Raw genomic sequence first — 19240 nt, forward strand, 5'->3', positions numbered from 1 at the left:
GGAGACGTGACCATGGAGGGGTGACAGAGCGAAACGCCAAAATGAAGAAATGCAGAGATGAGGGGATAGAGAAATAGAGGGCCTGCCAGACCTGACAGAGGACGGAGGAAAAAGAGAGGACCACTCGAAATTAGACAAACAGACATGTACAGTCAGTCATGACGTTGAAAGACAATTTTCAAGAGTGTGATATAATTTAAAACGGCTCCACTTGTGAAATTCACTGTGTTACTGTGTTAGACCAAATAATACTGAATTTGAGGTTTCCAATTATTGTAAAATGACATGTGCAAGTTGAATGTTCATGGTCTAAATTTGCAGGCCCAGGTGGAAGTTTCAACTATGACATTACATTTTGAATATATTGATTTTTATATTGTTTACAAAATAACTTCAATAGTCCTGAGCCTATTAAAAACAACACAGCATCAATACTGTCTCTCCTCTCTATTTGGACAGAGGGAATGGACTTTAGGCTGCCAGGGTGAAGAAAACATTAAATATGAACAGTGTGTCAACCAGCATTGAATGCCAATCAGTATAAGAGCCCTGTTGTGTTTTTTCCTGCCATTATCAAGTAAATACAGGTAAATATAGTGTTTTAGGATTAACAATACATTTTGTCCTTGGTCTTTAAAAATCAATTGAGCAGTTTGTCTCGTTCAGAAAACTGCACAATCAACTCTAAAGACCAAAATTATTATTTTTTTAAAAAAGCACAGGCTGCAGATTTCTCTCTACAGCTTGGAAAAAAAAACCCATCTATCTCCTCCTCATTTCCTCACAATCCAGCCAGTAATGATAAAGCCGGAAGTAGGAAACACTGAGGTCTTGTGGGAGTCTGTTCTTCCAGCCCACCGAGCCTCAGGGGACAGAGCAGGGAAATTACATTCAACGACACCAGTTTGGAGCAGATAAGACAACATTGTACACGCCACTTGTAAATCAATCAAATGTCACCCTGTGCTCTCTTTGCTTCTGTGCTATAATTCATTGAGGGAACTCCGGCAGGGTTAAAGTATAAAGTGATCACAGTCTGACATTATGAGTCAAATATGGTTTTTCTGCTACAGTTATCTGACCCTTTCTGTGATTACTTTCACACAATGCTCTGACCTTGATGTCTCTTGCAGTTCTTCTAGTTAGCTGTCCCACAACACCACCTGCTGGCCAGAAACCTACAAACAAAAATTTCAAACTGAATCCTCGGCATGGCCTTCATTCCCTCCAGACAGTGGTACTCAGTTTCTTTTTATTAGTAAAAGCAGCAATATGCACCATAAAAATACTCTATTACAACTGCTGCATTCAAAAAGTACAGAAGAATTGTCAACGTAAAAGTACTTCAAGTCTCAAAAGAAATTTGTTTCCAGTAAAGTACTATCTTGCTGGTTTATTATTACTGATGTATAGATTTGTAAGCTGATTTTTTACGCATTTAGTCGCTGTGGACACACATTCACTTGCTTTATATACCACTGGTTGGTTTAATCAGTGGCAATAAATCATATTTTACAAGCTGATAATATGCTAATTTCACATACACCTACAAAAATGAAGTCAAGTCAATAGATTCATTAAGCCCTTGAGACATTTTTGCTTTAAATGTCAAAAGCCAAGAGGTTTCCCTGTGAAGTAATTAAAAGTTAACAGCTAAGTCTATTTGCCCTCTAATGACCTCAAAGCCAAATGCTTTGAAAGAATCAGGCTTAATGCCATGTGTGCTTTTGTAATGCCTGGATATGAAATATTCCTCATTACCAGTTCTTAAAGCATGTCCAGCAATTGTCTCCTTAAGTTTCCATCCATTCCTGCCAACACAAAAACAACCACAGGGGCACTCCAGGCCACAGACAACAAAAGAGGTGTTGCAGTTAATCAGTCCATTTAAGACATTTATCTTGTTAGCGAAAACATCAGTTTTGTGGTGTTTACCTGCAAACTTAAATTCACACATAATGTCATTACAATTAACATCCATAAAAATATAAAATACATCCCAGACATACGCATTTAAAGACATATCAAAATATTCTGAACAATCATTTGTGCCTGACATGTTTCCTCCCCGACAAAAACAAGCGCAAACAGCTCAGCTAACTAGCTTGAAAATCTTAAACTTACATTCAATAAAATTAAGCTCAGTCTTCCTGTGTCAAACTCTGCACATACATTATGATTCATTATTCTGCACAGCGAAGCTCAAATGTCCAAGTGAAGAGACGATAAGCACAATGAAACTCAGCTGAAAGTTGAGACGTTCTATATGATCAAACAACACATTCTTGATTTATTATAACACATTCCCTTCTAAATCCAAATTGGTCTGCATATATTGTAAACTGGGTATTTCTTTTTAAAAACTGAAACATCAACTCTTATGTAAATTAAGGAAAACTACAAAAGTGTCCCAAAGATTAGGACAGAAGTTTCCAGTCTCGCTCTGCAGTGGTTCATTTTCACTTTTATATATTTATTTATTTATTAATTACAAACTTTTTAGACAATTACTGTCCCTGGATTACCTTCTTAAAGGAAAGTCTTTTAGCCCTGAATCGGCTTGGAGCAGTTGTCACCACCCCACCCTGGGAAACACTTGCACTGAAACTCAGACTTCATGAACGTTACCTCGTGTGCCTTCATCTGTCCTAAGACTCTGTAGCTCTTAACCCCGTCTGGCCTCTTCTCAGACATCACCTTCCACACAGCAGAGTCGAGGTGGAGGTAGGCCCTTGAGTTCAGGTTCTTCCTCTGACATCTTCCCTGAGAGGAGCACAAGGTCTTGCTGCAGAGAGTGGCCGCTGATGTTATATTAACCAGGTAAGGACCCAGGATCTCATCGATGTAGGATTTGACAGCATTACATGTGGCCTGAGAGCACAGGAGAAACAGCAGAGTAAGGCATGACTAAAAGAACTGTGAATATAAGCTTTTACACAACTTTACACAGTGGACACCTTTGTCTGAATGACAAATAGTCATTGTTTTATCAGATATAAGATGTTATGTAGTTAAATTGTGAAAATGGCTTCATACTCTGTGAGCTAATGCTCACACTCAAGTGTAATATCTGTGATTTCTTGTTATGGATGACAACTGCTGAATCCCTAACAAAAAGCAGACCCATTTCCCAGCAGGTGAGGTGTCGTGTGACTTAGATCCCAGCATGAGAAATAAGCACACTGAGTCTAATTAAACATGTCTCCAGTGGTCCAAATAAAAGCCATCAGCAGAAAGTCCACTTCTCAGCAATTTCTCTACATCAGCACCTTATCAAAATTATACTGTAAGTCTCGCTTACATGGCACTCTCAAGAGAGTAATTACTTGAGGATTATTCTGGTGATATTTTCAATGAAAAGATCAAAACCAACAATCAATTGATTCTACTAACAAGTATGGTTTGTAGGGGTGGTTAATCAGTCCAATTTCCTGATGCTTTTCGATTACAATTATTGAGGTCTCAATTCGATTACCAATCGATTATTAAGTTTCCATTTGACAACAGTAACCCAGTATAGCTGGAACTTCCGAATTATTTGTGGGATTGTGGGAGGAAGCCGGAGTACCCGGAGAAAACCCACGCAGGCACATGAAGAACATGCAAACTCCGCGCAGAGGAGCTCAGACCGGGTTTCGAACCTGGAGTCCTCATGTTGCTAGTATCGCCACAGTACTTTAGCTTAGTGCGGCAAAGTTTGCAGACAAAGTACGTCCTGTTTAGACCTCCTGCCATGAAAACCAAAATGCATCCACACACACTCACTTTTAGCCCAGATGGAGCTGCATGGATTGGTCTGTAGTAGTTTAATGGTTTTTCTTCGTCCGTTTCACACGCCTCTCGCCTCGCTAGCATAGTACGCTCGCTCGCTGGTTCTGTTACAGGGTGTTTTGATGTGACTGTTAGTCAACAGCTCCGCCTTGCGGTTAAATCCTGTATGACACCCAGTAACTGGAGAGTCACTGCTGTTTATTACAATAAAAAAATCGATCTTTGGAAATTTAATAATCAACTCATAATCGTCCATAATATAATCGCGATTAATCAAAAATCGATTTTTTCACCACCCCTAATCGTCTGTGTGGCCAAATTCAGCGTATTCCTCTGTGCCAGACTGTTGCACCAGCTGACATTTGCATTCAATACCATTATTATCATGAGCTGTGGTTTATTTTGACCCAATCCTGTATACACTGTCACTGCTGCCATAAATACTCAGAACAGGGCCAAACGTGATTTAATCTGTTGCTGAAAATAGGCTCAAACAAAGGCCCTATTTACTCACGTGTTTGAGTAATGTTTGCTAAAAAACCACAGTATCCAGCTGTTTCCGAGAATTACTGAGAATTATATTTTACATTACATTACAAACACTGATGGGATCAAGTAAGATTTTTTTTTTTTAATTTCTAACTTACATACAGTGAGGAGCAAAACAGTCTGAACTTCAGTTCAAGTCCACCAAAATGAAAACATGTTGCACAATTCTTTTCCAGTAAGTTGTGTTTTTTTTTTTTTTCACTTAAATGTTTTCAGCTATCTTGTTTTCATCAGGGTGGCATCTGAGCTCAGTTTTTGGTTTCCTTATATTCAGTTATCGGTCACTACTGTTAATTATAAATCACCATAGATAATAAGTAAACAAAACAACATCACCCATCATCTCTTTAGAACATTTTTTTTAAATAGAGATAAACAAATGTGCAAGAGGAATGTAAATGACCATAAACACAAAACGTTCATTACAACTTTTTAAATGAAAATACAAAATTTAAGTCAAATTTAAATATCTCCATTTACGAAGCAGAACAGCAAATTCTGCACTATGAAATCCTTATGTCAAACAGCATATTCAGATCTTTTCCATGTTGAGCTACCTCTTAGTCAATCTTCAGCTGACCTCTCCACATCCTTCCTTTAATTAAAGTTCATGTTCTTAGAAATACAGCACCCTGCTAACATCAGATAGATACAGATAGCTGAAAGCTTTTGGTGAATAAGACCTTAAAACATTTTTGCAACAGTTTCAAAGGCGCTCACACCAATGTGAAGGCAAGATACTATGTATGGTTTCAGTATTAGAACCAAAAAGGTCACGATCAGATTACCCTGAGAGTAAACCCATCAATATAAGCTTGGTATTTATACATTTACTGTACCTGAGATTTGGAGAAAGCATGGTCGCCCCAGAGGACCACCCCTGCAGATCCTAAAGCAGCGCTCTCTCCGATGGTGTAGACCAGGTGCTCCTGCGGGAGGTAAATAAAAAAAAAAGGTGGGTTACTGAGAGTACAAAACATAATTAGAATCCCAAAACAGAATCAAGTTCAAACAGCTACTACTTGCCAGAGAGAGGAAATCCAACGTGTAGGTGTAGACGATGCGAGCGTAGGGGAACACAGGTGGTGTTACTGGAGTCGCCTGAGCCCCCACTCTCATGGCCTCCAGGATGCGATGGTGAGAGTAGAGGAGCACTTCTCTGCTGAGGCCTCGCAGGTTCAGGCTGAGGTAGATGTCAGGATATAGAGCAGAGGAACTGTTCCACAGCCAGAACAGCTCATTGTTTCTCTTTATCTCAACAGGTGGACACTCCCCTGAGTAGTTTGTGCTTTTGTCGTAGTAGTTGTAGCAGTTGGGGAAACCATAGTAACCCCACAACCCATTTGGTCTTTCTTCCTGCCCCAGTTTCAGTGTTTCCTCCATGAATTTCCTCCCTGCTTCCTCAAACTTCACCCGGGCTTCAGCCTCTATCTGTGCAGGGCTCCAGTCTGGATGCCTGGATCTCACTAGTGCTCTTGACGCCTCCCAGTACACCTGCTTTGTGTCCCAGTTTCTCTCCCATACAGGCCTCCAGCTCTCCCAGTCCACCACAGCCAGGCCCTGGAAATCCCTGTCAGGGATATAGGTGCGGATGTCTTCAGAGGCAACCCTCAGGTGCTCATCAAGACTGGCATTTTGTGGGACTCCGCCATTAACAGGCTTTCCCTGGTCAGTGTACCTGGGATACAGGCCGAGCTTTTCAGCATAAAAGATGGTTATGTTTTCACCCATGAAGCTCTGGTTTTGGTTCTGGACAATGTTGAAGGTCTCCAGGTTGAGGTCCACACCATACTGAGAAAGGCAGCTGGCGGTGGGGGCGTTCCACACGGTGAGGAAAGGCACCTGGGAAAAAGATGACGTTTCCACCCTCAGCCCTGAAACAAGGCTGACCAGACTTAAGAGCAACAGCACTTCAGGGTGAAAGGAACTCATACCTGCAAAGAGGAGAAAGACAGCACTGCTAATATCATGAAATTGAGCAGTAAAAAAAAAGTTGTTAGGCAACTGGAGTATCAATGATCTAAATTCAAAGCAAATAAAGTCTCTTTCCATTTCCACAATCTGCACCAAGGCACCAAGAACTGTAGTTCTCAACCAAACGTGTTCTTTACTTTGTCTGTTAATCCTGTATGGTTTTCCATATGATCACAAATGTTGCAGTATGGCTACATAGGAATAAAGTAACAAGCTACAATGTGATTAAACAAAAGGTAAATGTATTATGGACAAAATTAACAACACGAACTTACCTATTTAAAAACTGGACAAGGATTTTGCTTTGTACTTTGTGGTCTGGATGTGAAACCAGAAGTCTCATGATCTGAATGACATATGCAGGAAAAAGGGGAAGGAACAAAATCAGAAATGCTCACAGGTTTTCCAACAACCAATCAGAAGAGACATGCAAATCATTTCATGGAGCAAGGATATTTAAAGTCACAGGCACGCTAAAACCAGATCCCATTTTTCTCTTTAATACAGTATTTTGTTTCAAGAAAAGATGTAATTATAATTGAAGATAAAAAGTTTACTAAAGAGACTTGGAAAGGCTTTACAGTTCTACTCTAAACAGCTGTGAAAAAAAGCCATAATGAACTCTTCCACCTCCAAGTTTAAATGTATGCCTGCTCAACTCTTAAAAGTAGTAAAAAATAACTCTTGGCTTAACAGCACCCTACAATTACATGGGGAGGGGGGTATGAGACTGCAGCCTTCAAAATGTGTCCCTCCCTGAGGACTATAGCTTGCTTTGTCTCCCCTCAGTGTCCAATTGTGTCACATTTTTACCCTGACGCTTAATTTTTATTGACTACAAACAACAAAACATTACTGTATTGCATGAACCACCTTTAAAACTGTATTGTTATTGTTACCTTTAATACTGAAAATACGATGCACAAACTATCTGCTTTGGAAATTATAACTGAAGAGAAATTACACATGTTCCAAAAAAAATGTTTATTTACTCTGACAAGAAGTCAAATTTGAGAAAACAGCATGAAGACAGAGGCGAGAATGTCAGTAAAACCGTGGAACATACAAAGTGTCGAGGAGAAAATTTGCTCTTTATATTGTGTGTACAATGTTTGTGCTTATGAAGTCAAACAGCTGCAGACAGTTATTTTAAGCCTAAACTGAGTAATATAATGTTTTAAGAGAAAACTAGTAGTCAAGTTTTGGACAAAAAAGAAAATATATGAAACGCCAAAAAAAAAAAAAAAAAAATACATTCAAATAAATAGTAACACTTTAATTTCCTCTAAAAAAAAAAGGTAATGAGAGAGATCATGTTGAAAAAGATCAGGCACTTGAAATATATCGTGCTATTGCCAGATTTAAGTGCATCAATTCCACTTTCACCACACAGCAACTGGCGCACGTTGACTCATTCATCGCATTTCCTCCAAAAACGTGCTCTCTATGAGAAACATGGAATCTGACACCTCGGGAAACAGTGACTGAGAGGAAACTGAGAGCAAAATGTAAACAAGGTCATTTCCAGCGAGCCCTCTGTTGTTTAAAAAAAGATTAAAAGTTATAAACAAATATAACTTTCCAAATTCCACAGTGTTTCTTATAAAATTTCACTTTGAGTCATCCATATTTTACAGCAATTCAAGAAAAAATTACGACACTCCTCACTCCCGGGAACTCTCAACCTGTCACCTAATGTGCTCTTATATGTTGACATATAAAATGCATCTGTATATTTGCATCATGTTTATTGTATTTGTGGTGCATTTAGCAGAGGAGCAGAGAGATAATCAGTAAGGTCACACATGGCAGTGCTGATGCCATGGTTTGAGATGCCAGCCCTCTCTGGTGCATAGGGTCTGTCTCAACGCAGCCCTCTCCCTTATAGCCGCTGTAACACTGGCACTGAAAGTCTGTTCGAAATCTCATCACATCTGCTTCGCTAAGCTGACCAGTGGCACTGTGGGTGAATGCGTTCAGATGCAAGTAAACATCACTGTCTGGATTTTTGCGCAGACAGCGGCCGTGAAAACCACACAAGGTCCGGCTGCATAGCTCTGCTGCCGTGGAGACGTTAAGGAGGTATTGACCCAGAGGACCCTTTAGATATTCATTAAGGTCGGAACAGCTGGCCTGGAGAGGAAAAGAAAAAAGAAAAAAAAAATCACTCACTCAACTGGGTGAAGATTCACAGTCAAACTGTCATTATATATTCTGGCTTTCATGCCTGTGACTTATAAAGATGTTTAGAAGAAACCACAACAACTTTCTGTGTAATATTGAGCCTTCCTCTAAAGTAAAATATAATTATGATTGTTTTGTTGATTAAGTCGAGCATTTTTCCATTCATTTGTATTATATTCCAGTAGAGATACACATGCAACTCTTCAGTGGGGGACAAACTCTATGAAAAAAAAGAGACTTGATGTCAGCAAGTCTACTAGCAAAGACTACATTCATAAATTAAAGTAACTCATTTCAGTTATGAGGCAACTGCTCACATCCAGAGTAGGACGTGCTAGTCAATTCAAAATAAAGACCAAAATAAGGAGAACATAATGTTCACTGAAGTGGATTAAAGACATATATTTCAAAATATATTGTTCAAAATAATGCACATTTTCACACAACAGCCCACACATATAAGAATATAAAGACTAAAGTACAGACCATGTTAATTCAACCAAAAAGCATTTTCTTTCATTTACCTTAGTTTAAGTGAATGCAAGACATGCACTGAAAACACCATACTGCAAAAACTTGTTCTTCAGAACTGGGAAAAAAAACTGTTCATGGTTGTTTTTAAGATTTTAGATTACAATGAGATACCTATCAGCCTAAATGTGATGTTCATGTGACTCAAGTCTCTATCTTTGAACCAGAGCCCTGAGGAATAAGTGTTCTCAAATGACTGCACACATGACAGACAAGAGTAGCAGGTCAATATGTACACAATGATGACGTTTTATGATGTTTTATAAATCTGTGAGTTGTGTGTGAGTGATTAATGTGTTTGTTTCCTAATTATTACGTGGATGCTTACTTTGCTGCTCGCATAAGCTGCATCTCCCCACAGGATAATTCCAGCTGCTCCCAAAGCCACGCTCTCCCCAATGGTGGAGACAAGGTCAGTCTGTAAAAGATGATACAGCATTTTAACCCTATCGCATTTAACCTTGTGCATTTCTGAAAGTGCGGGTCAAACAGGGGGGAAATATACTGTTAAGTATCACTTTAACTGGGTCAAAATGTTAGTGGGTCAAAAGCTGCTGTATGTGAAGTACAGCACCAGCTCTTATCTGTTCATTCTGCCATCAGGAAACATTCTATAGGATGTTAGCGAGATTTTCAACTTGACCAACACCCATCCTGCCCACTCCACACAAATGAGAGGTAATAGGGTGTCTGTCTGCTACCAGAACAGGAAAAGGACTGTGGCTAACGATAAAGAAAAGCAGAGAGCTGAAGAGCCATGCAGCATTCACTAATCAGAGTGACCGAGAGTTAATCTTGTAACAAAAAAGTCCACATCCTCTGCTTCAAAGCAGTTTTATGTCATACATGACGGGACAGGAACACATTAGTCATTTCAAGAGAATGCTGTGAGGCAAAAGACAAAAAAAAAGCTGAAAGGGAAGAGAAACCAAATTCAGAACTAGCAGTGCTTCCAAAGTTAAAGCGTCACCTCTGTCAGCAGTTCCAGAGAGTTAGCGTAGGTGGGTCGGGTGTACACAAAGACAGGACGTGCCAACCCATCGCCTGATGAAGCCAAACGCATCCCTTCCTTCACTCGGTTCCGGACAAACTGCCGCCCGGAGGTTGAGGAGCGCAGCACAGTGCCAATGTAGATGGAGGGGAAGAGGGCCGTGCTCTCAGTCCACAACCATTTCAGCTGCTCGTTGCGGGCCACCTCCACATCAGGACAGCGGCCTGTGTAGTTCTCAAGAGTGCGCTTGTAGTCGTGGTTGTAGCAGTCAGGGAACAGGTAAAACCCCCACAGCTGGTTGGGCCTCAGGTTCTTGGCTTGCCTCAGCGTCTCCAGCATGAACTTCCTGGCAGACATCTCAAACTCCTGCAGGGCTACCTTAGTCACCTGCTCTTGAGACCACGTTGGGTTCTTCTGGCGCACCAACTCTCGAGAATGTCTGCGGTAAACATCTTTGTTTTCCCAGTTGCGTATCCAGAGTGGGCGCCATTCCTCCCAGTCAATAACTGCCAGACCCTTGGCCCCTGGTTCACGTATATACCTCTCAATATTCATCGGCATCTTCTCCAGATGCTGTGTGAGGCTGGCCACCTGTGGCAGCCCCCCATTTACTGGTGTTTCATCTTGTTCAAAGTAGGGGTATAAGCCCAAGCGGTTCTTATAGAAAATGGTGAGGTTCTGTCTAACAAAGGCCTCATTGGGCGAGGCCACGATCTGGAACTGGTCCAGCTGAAAACGAATGGCATGCCGCGGGGCACAGTCCTCGGTCGGGGCATTCCAAGCAAGGAGCAAAGGCTTTTGGGAATACAGTGGCCATCTTGTGGGTTTCAGTCCTAAAGCACAGAGGCAGTCCCACAGCAGAGCAATCAGCAGCAGTACTTTCCAGTCACACAGAGTCCGGTGCAACATGTCTTCAGATGTGGATCGACAGAAAGGACCGTCACTCTCTGCTCTAGAGGTCACAGAGGAGATTGCAATTTAGTTGTTGTTTTTTTTTTTAAGTTTACTTTTATAGTAAGGGGCACTCCCCACTACAGTCATTCATAAAGTCACTGTTTCTACTATCACTGTTTGTAGAATAAAGTGTTAATGTGTTTAATGCAATGCTATTTAGGTTTTGTGCTCTAAATGGGAATAGTGGCCCTGCAATCATAGTGAGTATATACCACACTGTAGAAATACTCTGTTACACATAAAAGTCACGCATCCAGAAAATTACTTAAGCAACAGTAGAAAAGTATTAGAATCAAAATATACTTAGAGTACCAAAAGTACTCACTATGCAGAGTGAGCCATTTTTAGAAAGATAAGTATTGTATTATTGGAATATAATTATTGATGCATTCATTGTACATCAGTATAATATTGCAGCTCTTTTACCTACTTTATGCACTGCTGGGTAGCTTAATCCATGATAATACATTATAACTTCCTAGCCGATTACATTTTGTATTAATTATTGGAATCTGAAATTAGCAACTTAAATGTAAATAAATGTAAAGGAGTAAAAAGAACATTTCCCTCTGAAATGTAGGTAGCTTATAGTAACATAAAATGGAAATACTCAGGTAAAATACTGATACCTCAAAATTGTACTTATGTGCAGTACTTGAGTTAATGTACTTAGTTACTTTCCACCACTGGTTATCAGAAATAATAGAAATCCAGAGGTGAAATTACACTGCTTTTTTGTTGCACTGTCTGTAGGAAATGCTGCAAACAGCCTGGATAAACGACGCTAAAAGAAAATCTTTCAGTTTTCATCTTTATTTACAAAAAGCGTCGCCCCATCCTTAAATGTTCACGCTGGGCTTCAACATTTAACCTTTTCTGTTATAGTTACATAAACTGACTTCAATAGAATTACAGTTTAGGACCGTTTTTTTTTTTAAATCAATGAATGAGCAAAACGACAAGTAAAAGTAAATTTAATACCCATCAGCCTACCTGCAGCTGGACAGACTTACCTTTACTGGCAGACTGAGGAAGCATTCCCAAAAACCAGACGCCTGCTACTTCAAGCCGCGTTTTTGTGTTTCCTCAAAACAAATTGGACAAATTCAAAATGAACATTGCTTCTGGGGTGAGAAAATGACGACGGAGATTTTCTTTTTTTTTTTTTTTTTTTTTTACAAAGGCATGCGTTTCTGACAAATATCTTCTTAAGCAGCGCTTTCGGACTCCCTGCGGTCCGCGAAGTGAAGAAACTAAAGTTACCCCCTGCGATGTTGTCAGTCTCAGCTCGCCTGTTCCCGAGTGCCAAACCACTTTCAGGATGTTCCATTCAGACTGGGAAAACAGGGGGGGGAGTGGCGAAGCCAAACCGGACATCCCAAGACCTCCGTCAGCGAGACTCATGTGTCGCAGCGATGTGTTTCTTAACCTCATCTCTATACATAACTTAAGGTATCAGTTAAGTCAGGCTTGGCTTGTGGATTTTGCTGTGTCTGTGATTTTTTTTTTAAAGGCATTCCCCCTGTCCAGGTACAGCGCCGAATAGATCAGTCCAAGAAGTTTGCCACTACCACCGTGAAACAGATACACTGTACCGAGCGAAGTCAAGATTCATAAGAGGTCAGAGCGGGCCAGTATGCCACATCCCTAAAAATAAGACCATGCTCACGAATGATTACTGTGTTCCGGTGACCTTTCTAGATTACCATCAGATGCAGCTTGGGGGGATAAAAAATATGGCTTTTTAGAACTTATTGAAGGGCTTACTTTGAAATGCATGCATTTCTGGATGCAATGGATGCATTTCTGGTCCTTAAAACACACGAGGAACTTGCTGGAGATGCAAAGTGTTTCTCACACTTTCTAACATTAAATATCTTAACAGACAGTAAAGAGCAGAAAACATCTTCAGTCACAGATTAAATAACACACAGTATCTCCGTGTGTGGTTTGATCAGATTTGAGCTGCAGGTCTGACATAAAATTCTGATTTTTATATTGTGAGATCATGATTAGTAAGTGGAAATAGCTAACATTTTTTCAAGCATAGCACTTCAAATCAGTAAGAAGAGCACTGACAAACACAAACAGGCTACAAATATCTCTCATATTAAATAACCAGTATTGTTCTAACTTTGGTAGATGGTATGTTCATGTAGGACCCTGCTGTCCGCAATATGAGAACTGTTAAAACAAACAATTTCCTGGTGGAAATTCAAATTTAAAAGTGTTTAGTTTGAGGGATCAACCAGTGGTGGAAGAAGAATTCAGATCTTTTATTTTAAGGTAGTAATAGTAGTATGGAAGTAGCAATACCACACACATACTCCATCACAAGTATAAGTCTTGCATTCACAATTCCACTCAAGTAGAAGCAAAGAAGTATTATCAGCAAAAATTACTGAAAAAGAGAAGCCATTCTTTTTCATAATAATTATCTTTTTTTCTTGGTGTACCTGAGTATATTTAAGTAAAATAATGAATCCTGGTCTTTTAGCTTCAATGATCAGAATCAGAAAAACTTTATTAACTTTATTAATCCCCGTAGGGAAATTCTTACAGTTACTTACAACTCCCAGTGGAAAATCTATCTACTTTTACATTGTAGTGTTGCCACTTAAGTGAAGGATTTTAATGTGGGTTTTTTTTCCACTAATTCTCTGAGCACACTTCAGACAGTGGGCACAAGGCATCTGGCATGCAGATGTCACTGCTGCCTGAGGCATGTGATGACAGCCACTGGCAATGGCTCAGTGAAGAGGCCAAGTACCACATGCTGTCATGCTGCCAAGTACAGCAGATAGGAAAGTGCAGAGCCCGGGTTAGACATGGGGAAGAATGCCCACGGGAGAGGAGGGTACAGGCCACATACTGAAACTTAATTAACCAATTTAACATCCTGTTTTCATACTCTAAAGGACTGTGAAGATTGGAAAAAGTTGGAAATCCGAGTGTGAACAATTTTTAAAAGGGCTTCTGTCATCACCAATAAAGTGGTTGCTTATGTCTAGCAGTCCGTGAGCGGGTTTTGAAGAATTGTGTTTCTCTGAAAGTTAAGATATCAGATACACGTGAGCTGAAGGATGCCTGGGCACATGATCGGGGTGAGGTGTGGGCCTCGAAGTGAGATGTTTTCCTGTGTCAGAGTCCATTCCGCCGTTTGTTTTTCGGAGCTTTGCTGACTCACCTCACCACGTCATCAGTTTCTCTCGCTCCCCCTCGGTCTCTGCAGCTTGTTTGAGGAAAATATAGAGCATGAACGAGCTGTGTGGATGAGGAGGAACGGAACAAAGGAATGGCGTTGGTTTCCCTCTAGTTTCAGCTTCCCTTTGACCTCTGCCTCCTGAACATTACATCAGCAGAAGTCAGGGACCGTCAGGAAGTGAAAACAATGGCAGGGAAAACTGGAAACACAGACTGCCACTTTCAGTATGCATGCCAAACGTACAAAATTGCGATACATTTGGGTAATCATGCAAATTGGGAAACTGGGATTAAGGGAATTTCATTGGAACAATAAGGTTGGGCCTTAACTAGTTTACAACTTCATTCTACTGACCAAAATAAAACAAGAATAAAAGTAAAATGTGGGTAAGAAGTCAATAAATGTACCTTGAGGTCTTAAACTGAGTGGTACACACATTTCAATGCTTGTGTTTGCACCGAAACCGACTTTCATGTAGCTTTATGCACTGATCAAAAATACAAGACATCACCATCAGTTTTCCTAGAAAAGTATGTTTCTTTTAGTTCTGTCAGTTGCATGCAGTGTGTATGATCACACTAAACCGCAGTAAAAGTAACATAATCCAAATACACTGAGAGAAAATGGACTTCAACAAGCACTGTTTTACTTTAAACAGCTACAGTTTGTTAAATTACTCTCTTTTACTGTTTATAATTCAAAGCATGTCTTAGTTCTTTTTCAAGGCTGCTGATCATTTATAATGACTATCTCTCTCAACCACAGCCACATGGACAACTTTTCCTCCATGCAAACACACTGTATACATTACAGAACACTTAGCACAGATCAAAGTTATACAGTGTCATATTCTAAAGTTCATAAGCTTGTATGGCTTTACAAGAAAGGGTACATCCTTTCAATGCAGGCAGGACTTTTAGCAAAACATCAAAGACCAGTGGACAGGAAATACATCAAAGTGACTGACCTCTGACCCAAAAACACACCCAGCCACATTCCACACAATTACAGACACCAGAGAATGCCTGCAAAACAAGCCCTACCCATATACTGTGGGGATTTATCAACTGTACACACTGAAATGTGTTTACATTGCCATTAAAGTTTGATACTGTGCCAGCTGGCACAACACAACCCTCAACTGGTCTTTTTAGCTTTTACCGCAAACATCACATTTAATTATATCTTAAGTCTTTTGGAAAGTCTAACTGTACAGGATTATCATTAAGGATAAGTGAGAAAACTACGTGATACAAACAAACACCACAATAAATCACACCTCAGCTCATTAAAGTTAGTGCAGGTATGGATTTCTGCTGCCATCTAGAGGCTGAATGCCTCACATGTTGTTGAGTGTGTACATTAGTAAAGTGTACATTAATTGCATTTCAAAATAAAGTCTGCAGATCATTTCATCTTTGCATTATGGGGGATTAAGGAAGGGGGAAAGTTTAGTTTTAGTTGCACACAGCAGTCTTACAGTTCAGCACGGCCAGATGAAATTCAAGAGGGCAATGAGGAAAAGCTAAAAATAAAACAGAATCTGGAGATGTCAGGGTTATACTTACAGCTGTCATAGAAGGGAAGGAAAAGCTGGCTACATGTTTAAAAGTCACTCGAAGGAATGAGCTAAAATTATTGCACTATGTGTACAGAGTGTTTTCATTCTGAAACTGAGGTTCTTATTGGATAGTTGGCAAGTGATACTTATATAGTCTGACATTCTCAAACTACATTAATTCATTTTTTTTACATTGGATGATAAATACCATTCTCATGCCTGTGTGTTCAATATGAAGCAGGGAACGGCAGCCACTTAGCTTAGCATAAAGACTGGAAACAGAGGGAAACACGTAGCCTGGGACCAAAAAGTCAGAGGTTAGGTGTTTACAGATACTGCTTGGACCATAACCCACAGATAAGAAGAAGCCATAACAAAACGATTTCTTGACTCGAGATATTCAGCTCAGTAAACCATTTATTCAAGTATTTCCAACTAAGAAATCTGAAATTATTTACAGTACATTGTGTTCACTAGTGCAGGTCTGAGCTCCGGTAACTGAGACAAACTCAGACATGACAATACACAACATGACCATATATACAATAAATTTCACAATCCTTCATTTTCCTACCCTGTAATTACACCTTGCATCCCTCTTACACCCATTTGCTCAAACAAACCTAAGTGCACACTTGTACACGTACAAAAACACATACTGTCTAACACTCTACATCTCACAGAAGGCATAAACCATTAAAGCCTTTTCCTTTTCACATCAAGGATGTTTTTCCCTGCAAAAAATCACAAGAGAAATACAACTTAGTCCGATGTATTCTCTAAGACTGCTTACATATCAGCTGGGTAGTGGAAACACAACCTGAACCATCACTATTTTTGTGAATATTAAAATATGTGTTTTAGTGAACAGGGCACTCTGACCATAGATGAATTCAAATGTGTGACATTTCACTCAATATATCAATTTAATATGATGGTTTGAGTTTTCATTTTTCTCTCCTCTCCAGACCACAGTTCCAGTCTCCATCGTAACTGGAACAAGACTTTGCTCCGACATGAGTACCTGTGGCTGCACTTCATAGTAGGTCAGTACTGTGCAATGCTTCACACCTCACAGAGGATGATGGGGAAATCAACATGAATACAGGGGTGGTCGAGTTTTACAATGCCCTGAAAGATGAAATAAACAATGTCAAAATTCAACAGAAATGACAATTCTGCCAAAACACCCCTCACCCATGTCATCATTGTGACCCGAACTAACCTGTGGAATCAAATTCTTCTGGATCCTCTTCAACTTGGACTTTTTTCTGCCATTTTTTGTCACCACAGTTTCTTCATAGAATTCGTGGGCAAGGTCACCGTCCTCATCGTAGTATAAAGAACTGCCAACACAGCGAGTAAACATTGGTTTAGAACTTCATGTCAGAATCGATTAAACAAATCAGTTAACTGAATCTTAAAGGGTCAGTTCACCAAAAAACACAAACTTTCTCACTGACCTCCAGTGGTCTCTAGGCTTGCAGTTAGTTTATATTTATGCAAACATTTTGAGATGTCCACCACTAACTACATGCGCCTTGCATGTCATCACTTCATACTCAAATACATTTGAGTATTTGAAATATTAAGTGTACTATTTTCTTCTGTGTTGTAGTGAGGTGTTTGTGTGTCTCTGCTTTGAGCATTTTTTAATTGTCCTACTGGGGATAAATAAAGTTACTGAACTGAGCCCAAGATAACTTTCACACCCCATTGTGGACTGATTTTTTTGAAGGTAGTTTTTCAGAAGAAAGCCTTTCCAAAGTGAACTGCTGTTGGAAAAGTGTGTGGATTATCCTGATTAACCAGAACATAATCTCTAGAAATACACTGACCTGCTGAGCATTGCAAATGATATTCTGTTTGTTGAACCCTAGTAGCCTCGGGGTTATGGTGCTATGAACTACAGTGTCCCCTGATCTGTGTCCACTTTTGTTGCGTGTCATCGCCCATCCCTCTCTCCCCTCATTTTATGTCATCGCGCTACTTTCAGCTTTATAATATCGTTATGAAATACCTTTACTAAAGAGCCATTTTCCTCCAGTGTATTTGGATGTCAGAAATATCAGAGAGGGACATCCCAAAACCTCAGCGGACAAAACCAAAGCTACCTGTATGGCTACACACCAAGAGAATTACATCAGAAAACATAGTGTGATTTGGGCAACGCGGCCCTTTACCATTTTTCAGTGATGTATTATTTACCTCCTCCTGGTAAAAACAAATGGTGTTGCATTTCTGGAACCTTTAAGACGAGCCAAAGACTGCTCGTTCCCATCACTGGTTGAATCGCCTCCTGTTCCACTGCCTGAGAAAGGCCAGACACCTTTGGCTTTGGATCCACTTCCTCCCATTCTCAGAGATAAGGCATAGTTAGTCTCCAGTTAAAGCTTTCAATCCGGTTGGTGGTCAGAGACTCTCAATTAATCACCAGAGCCTGGATCTGAAAAGTATAGGCGCATAAAGAGAGGAAACACTGCCAGTCAGACTTGACTTTCACTGCATGGTGGTTATTAGTTGTGTGACTACTTGTGTAACACTACTGACCACTGTAACGCACCATTTGTTTAGTGGCTCTGGACTGGTTGGCTTTAATACATTTTTGACGAACAGCTACAAATTACATTAAATTTAACGCAAACTTAACGCTATTGTCGATAAGTGTCAATTTTATCCTGTAAAACTGAAAACTGAGCCAAACCTGCTCACGCAAGAGCTTTTGACTGGCTTCTCAAACTAAAATTACAATAAAGTGCTATGAACACATTAACTATCTAAACCTAACATTTCTGGAGCATCATGTTTGTCTGCTATATATTTCACTGTCCCGTTATGCTAGCGTTCCATGAAGCTAGCTAGCTAACGGTCTGGGTCATACAACAACCGCACTCCAAACGCAAGCTACCTGATTTATAATTTTAGTTACGTTTCTGTATTACATTGTAAACAGAGATACTGTTTTTATACCTAATACACGCAGCCAATATTTCATAAAAGCGCCCGTTTGACATTCGGTTAATGTGGCTAATAATAACTCGCTAATGCTACCTGCACATTTAGGTGAGTTAGCCTGTTAGCTTCTGCTACTGACATACTAGCTAGACGAGGCGGAGCTGTGTCTCCAAAACAAACACGGACAGCTTTATTAGTGTCCTACAAGATCCAAAAACAGCACTGCTGACACGGACATCTAATGAATATCCTACCGTATCACACACTGTTAGACCGTCATATCCTGTCATAACTTTATAACACCAGCTACGTTAAGCTAGCGTTAGCTGTTTTGGTCCTTGCGGTGAGGCGATCAGCTGATCTGACTGACCGGCAGCAGCTGAACTGTTAAAGCCAAACATTGCATTTACCTACTCCACATCATCTTAGCTGTGTCAGTGTATATAATGTCCTCATGAAATCGAGTGTTTAAAGGACATGAATATATCGAATACCATGTTAAATAAGTCAAATATTTAACTTTTAGCACCATTAGATATTTGAGTAATCATTTCCTTGTGATGTG

At 40.0% G+C, this 19240-nt stretch overlaps 3 protein-coding genes across 8 annotated transcripts; all 3 read right to left on the reverse strand.

Annotated features, from left to right (window-relative positions):
• Nucleotides 1-1198: 1198 nt before the first annotated feature.
• hyal1 (hyaluronidase 1) lies at nucleotides 1199-6646 on the reverse strand. The gene is made up of 4 exons (XM_041034951.1): nucleotides 6570-6646; nucleotides 5347-6254; nucleotides 5160-5249; nucleotides 1199-2871 (listed from the first exon to the last, which is right to left on the reverse strand). Exons 2-4 carry the CDS (start codon nucleotides 6250-6252, stop codon nucleotides 2545-2547), a joined length of 1323 nt encoding a protein of 440 aa, XP_040890885.1. The 5' UTR covers nucleotides 6253-6254; nucleotides 6570-6646; the 3' UTR covers nucleotides 1199-2544.
• Nucleotides 6647-7258: 612 nt separating this feature from the next.
• hyal2a (hyaluronidase 2a) lies at nucleotides 7259-12276 on the reverse strand. Its single transcript, XM_041034946.1, has 4 exons — nucleotides 11968-12276; nucleotides 9980-10952; nucleotides 9338-9427; nucleotides 7259-8427 (listed from the first exon to the last, which is right to left on the reverse strand). The coding sequence occupies exons 2-4, from the start codon at nucleotides 10907-10909 to the stop codon at nucleotides 8062-8064; spliced, it is 1386 nt and encodes a 461-aa protein (XP_040890880.1). The 5' UTR covers nucleotides 10910-10952; nucleotides 11968-12276; the 3' UTR covers nucleotides 7259-8061.
• A 3849-nt stretch (nucleotides 12277-16125) lies between these two features.
• tusc2a (tumor suppressor 2, mitochondrial calcium regulator a) lies at nucleotides 16126-19051 on the reverse strand. 6 transcript variants are annotated; one of them, XM_041033506.1, is made up of 5 exons: nucleotides 18772-18923; nucleotides 17929-18166; nucleotides 16946-17066; nucleotides 16745-16851; nucleotides 16126-16454 (listed from the first exon to the last, which is right to left on the reverse strand). In XM_041033506.1, the coding sequence occupies exons 2-4, from the start codon at nucleotides 18075-18077 to the stop codon at nucleotides 16786-16788; spliced, it is 336 nt and encodes a 111-aa protein (XP_040889440.1). In that variant the 5' UTR covers nucleotides 18078-18166; nucleotides 18772-18923; the 3' UTR covers nucleotides 16126-16454; nucleotides 16745-16785. The 6 variants fall into 6 exon arrangements, with proteins under 6 accessions (XP_040889440.1, XP_040889436.1, XP_040889435.1 ...); XM_041033502.1 differs by lacking the exons at nucleotides 16126-16454; nucleotides 18772-18923 and adding an exon at nucleotides 18930-19051 and having other exon boundaries at nucleotides 16563-16851; XM_041033501.1 differs by lacking the exon at nucleotides 16126-16454 and having other exon boundaries at nucleotides 16563-16851.
• Nucleotides 19052-19240: the final 189 nt, after the last annotated feature.

Source organism: Toxotes jaculatrix, chromosome 3 (genome assembly GCF_017976425.1).
Source record: "Toxotes jaculatrix isolate fToxJac2 chromosome 3, fToxJac2.pri, whole genome shotgun sequence".
Classification (NCBI taxonomy): domain Eukaryota; kingdom Metazoa; phylum Chordata; class Actinopteri; family Toxotidae; genus Toxotes; species Toxotes jaculatrix.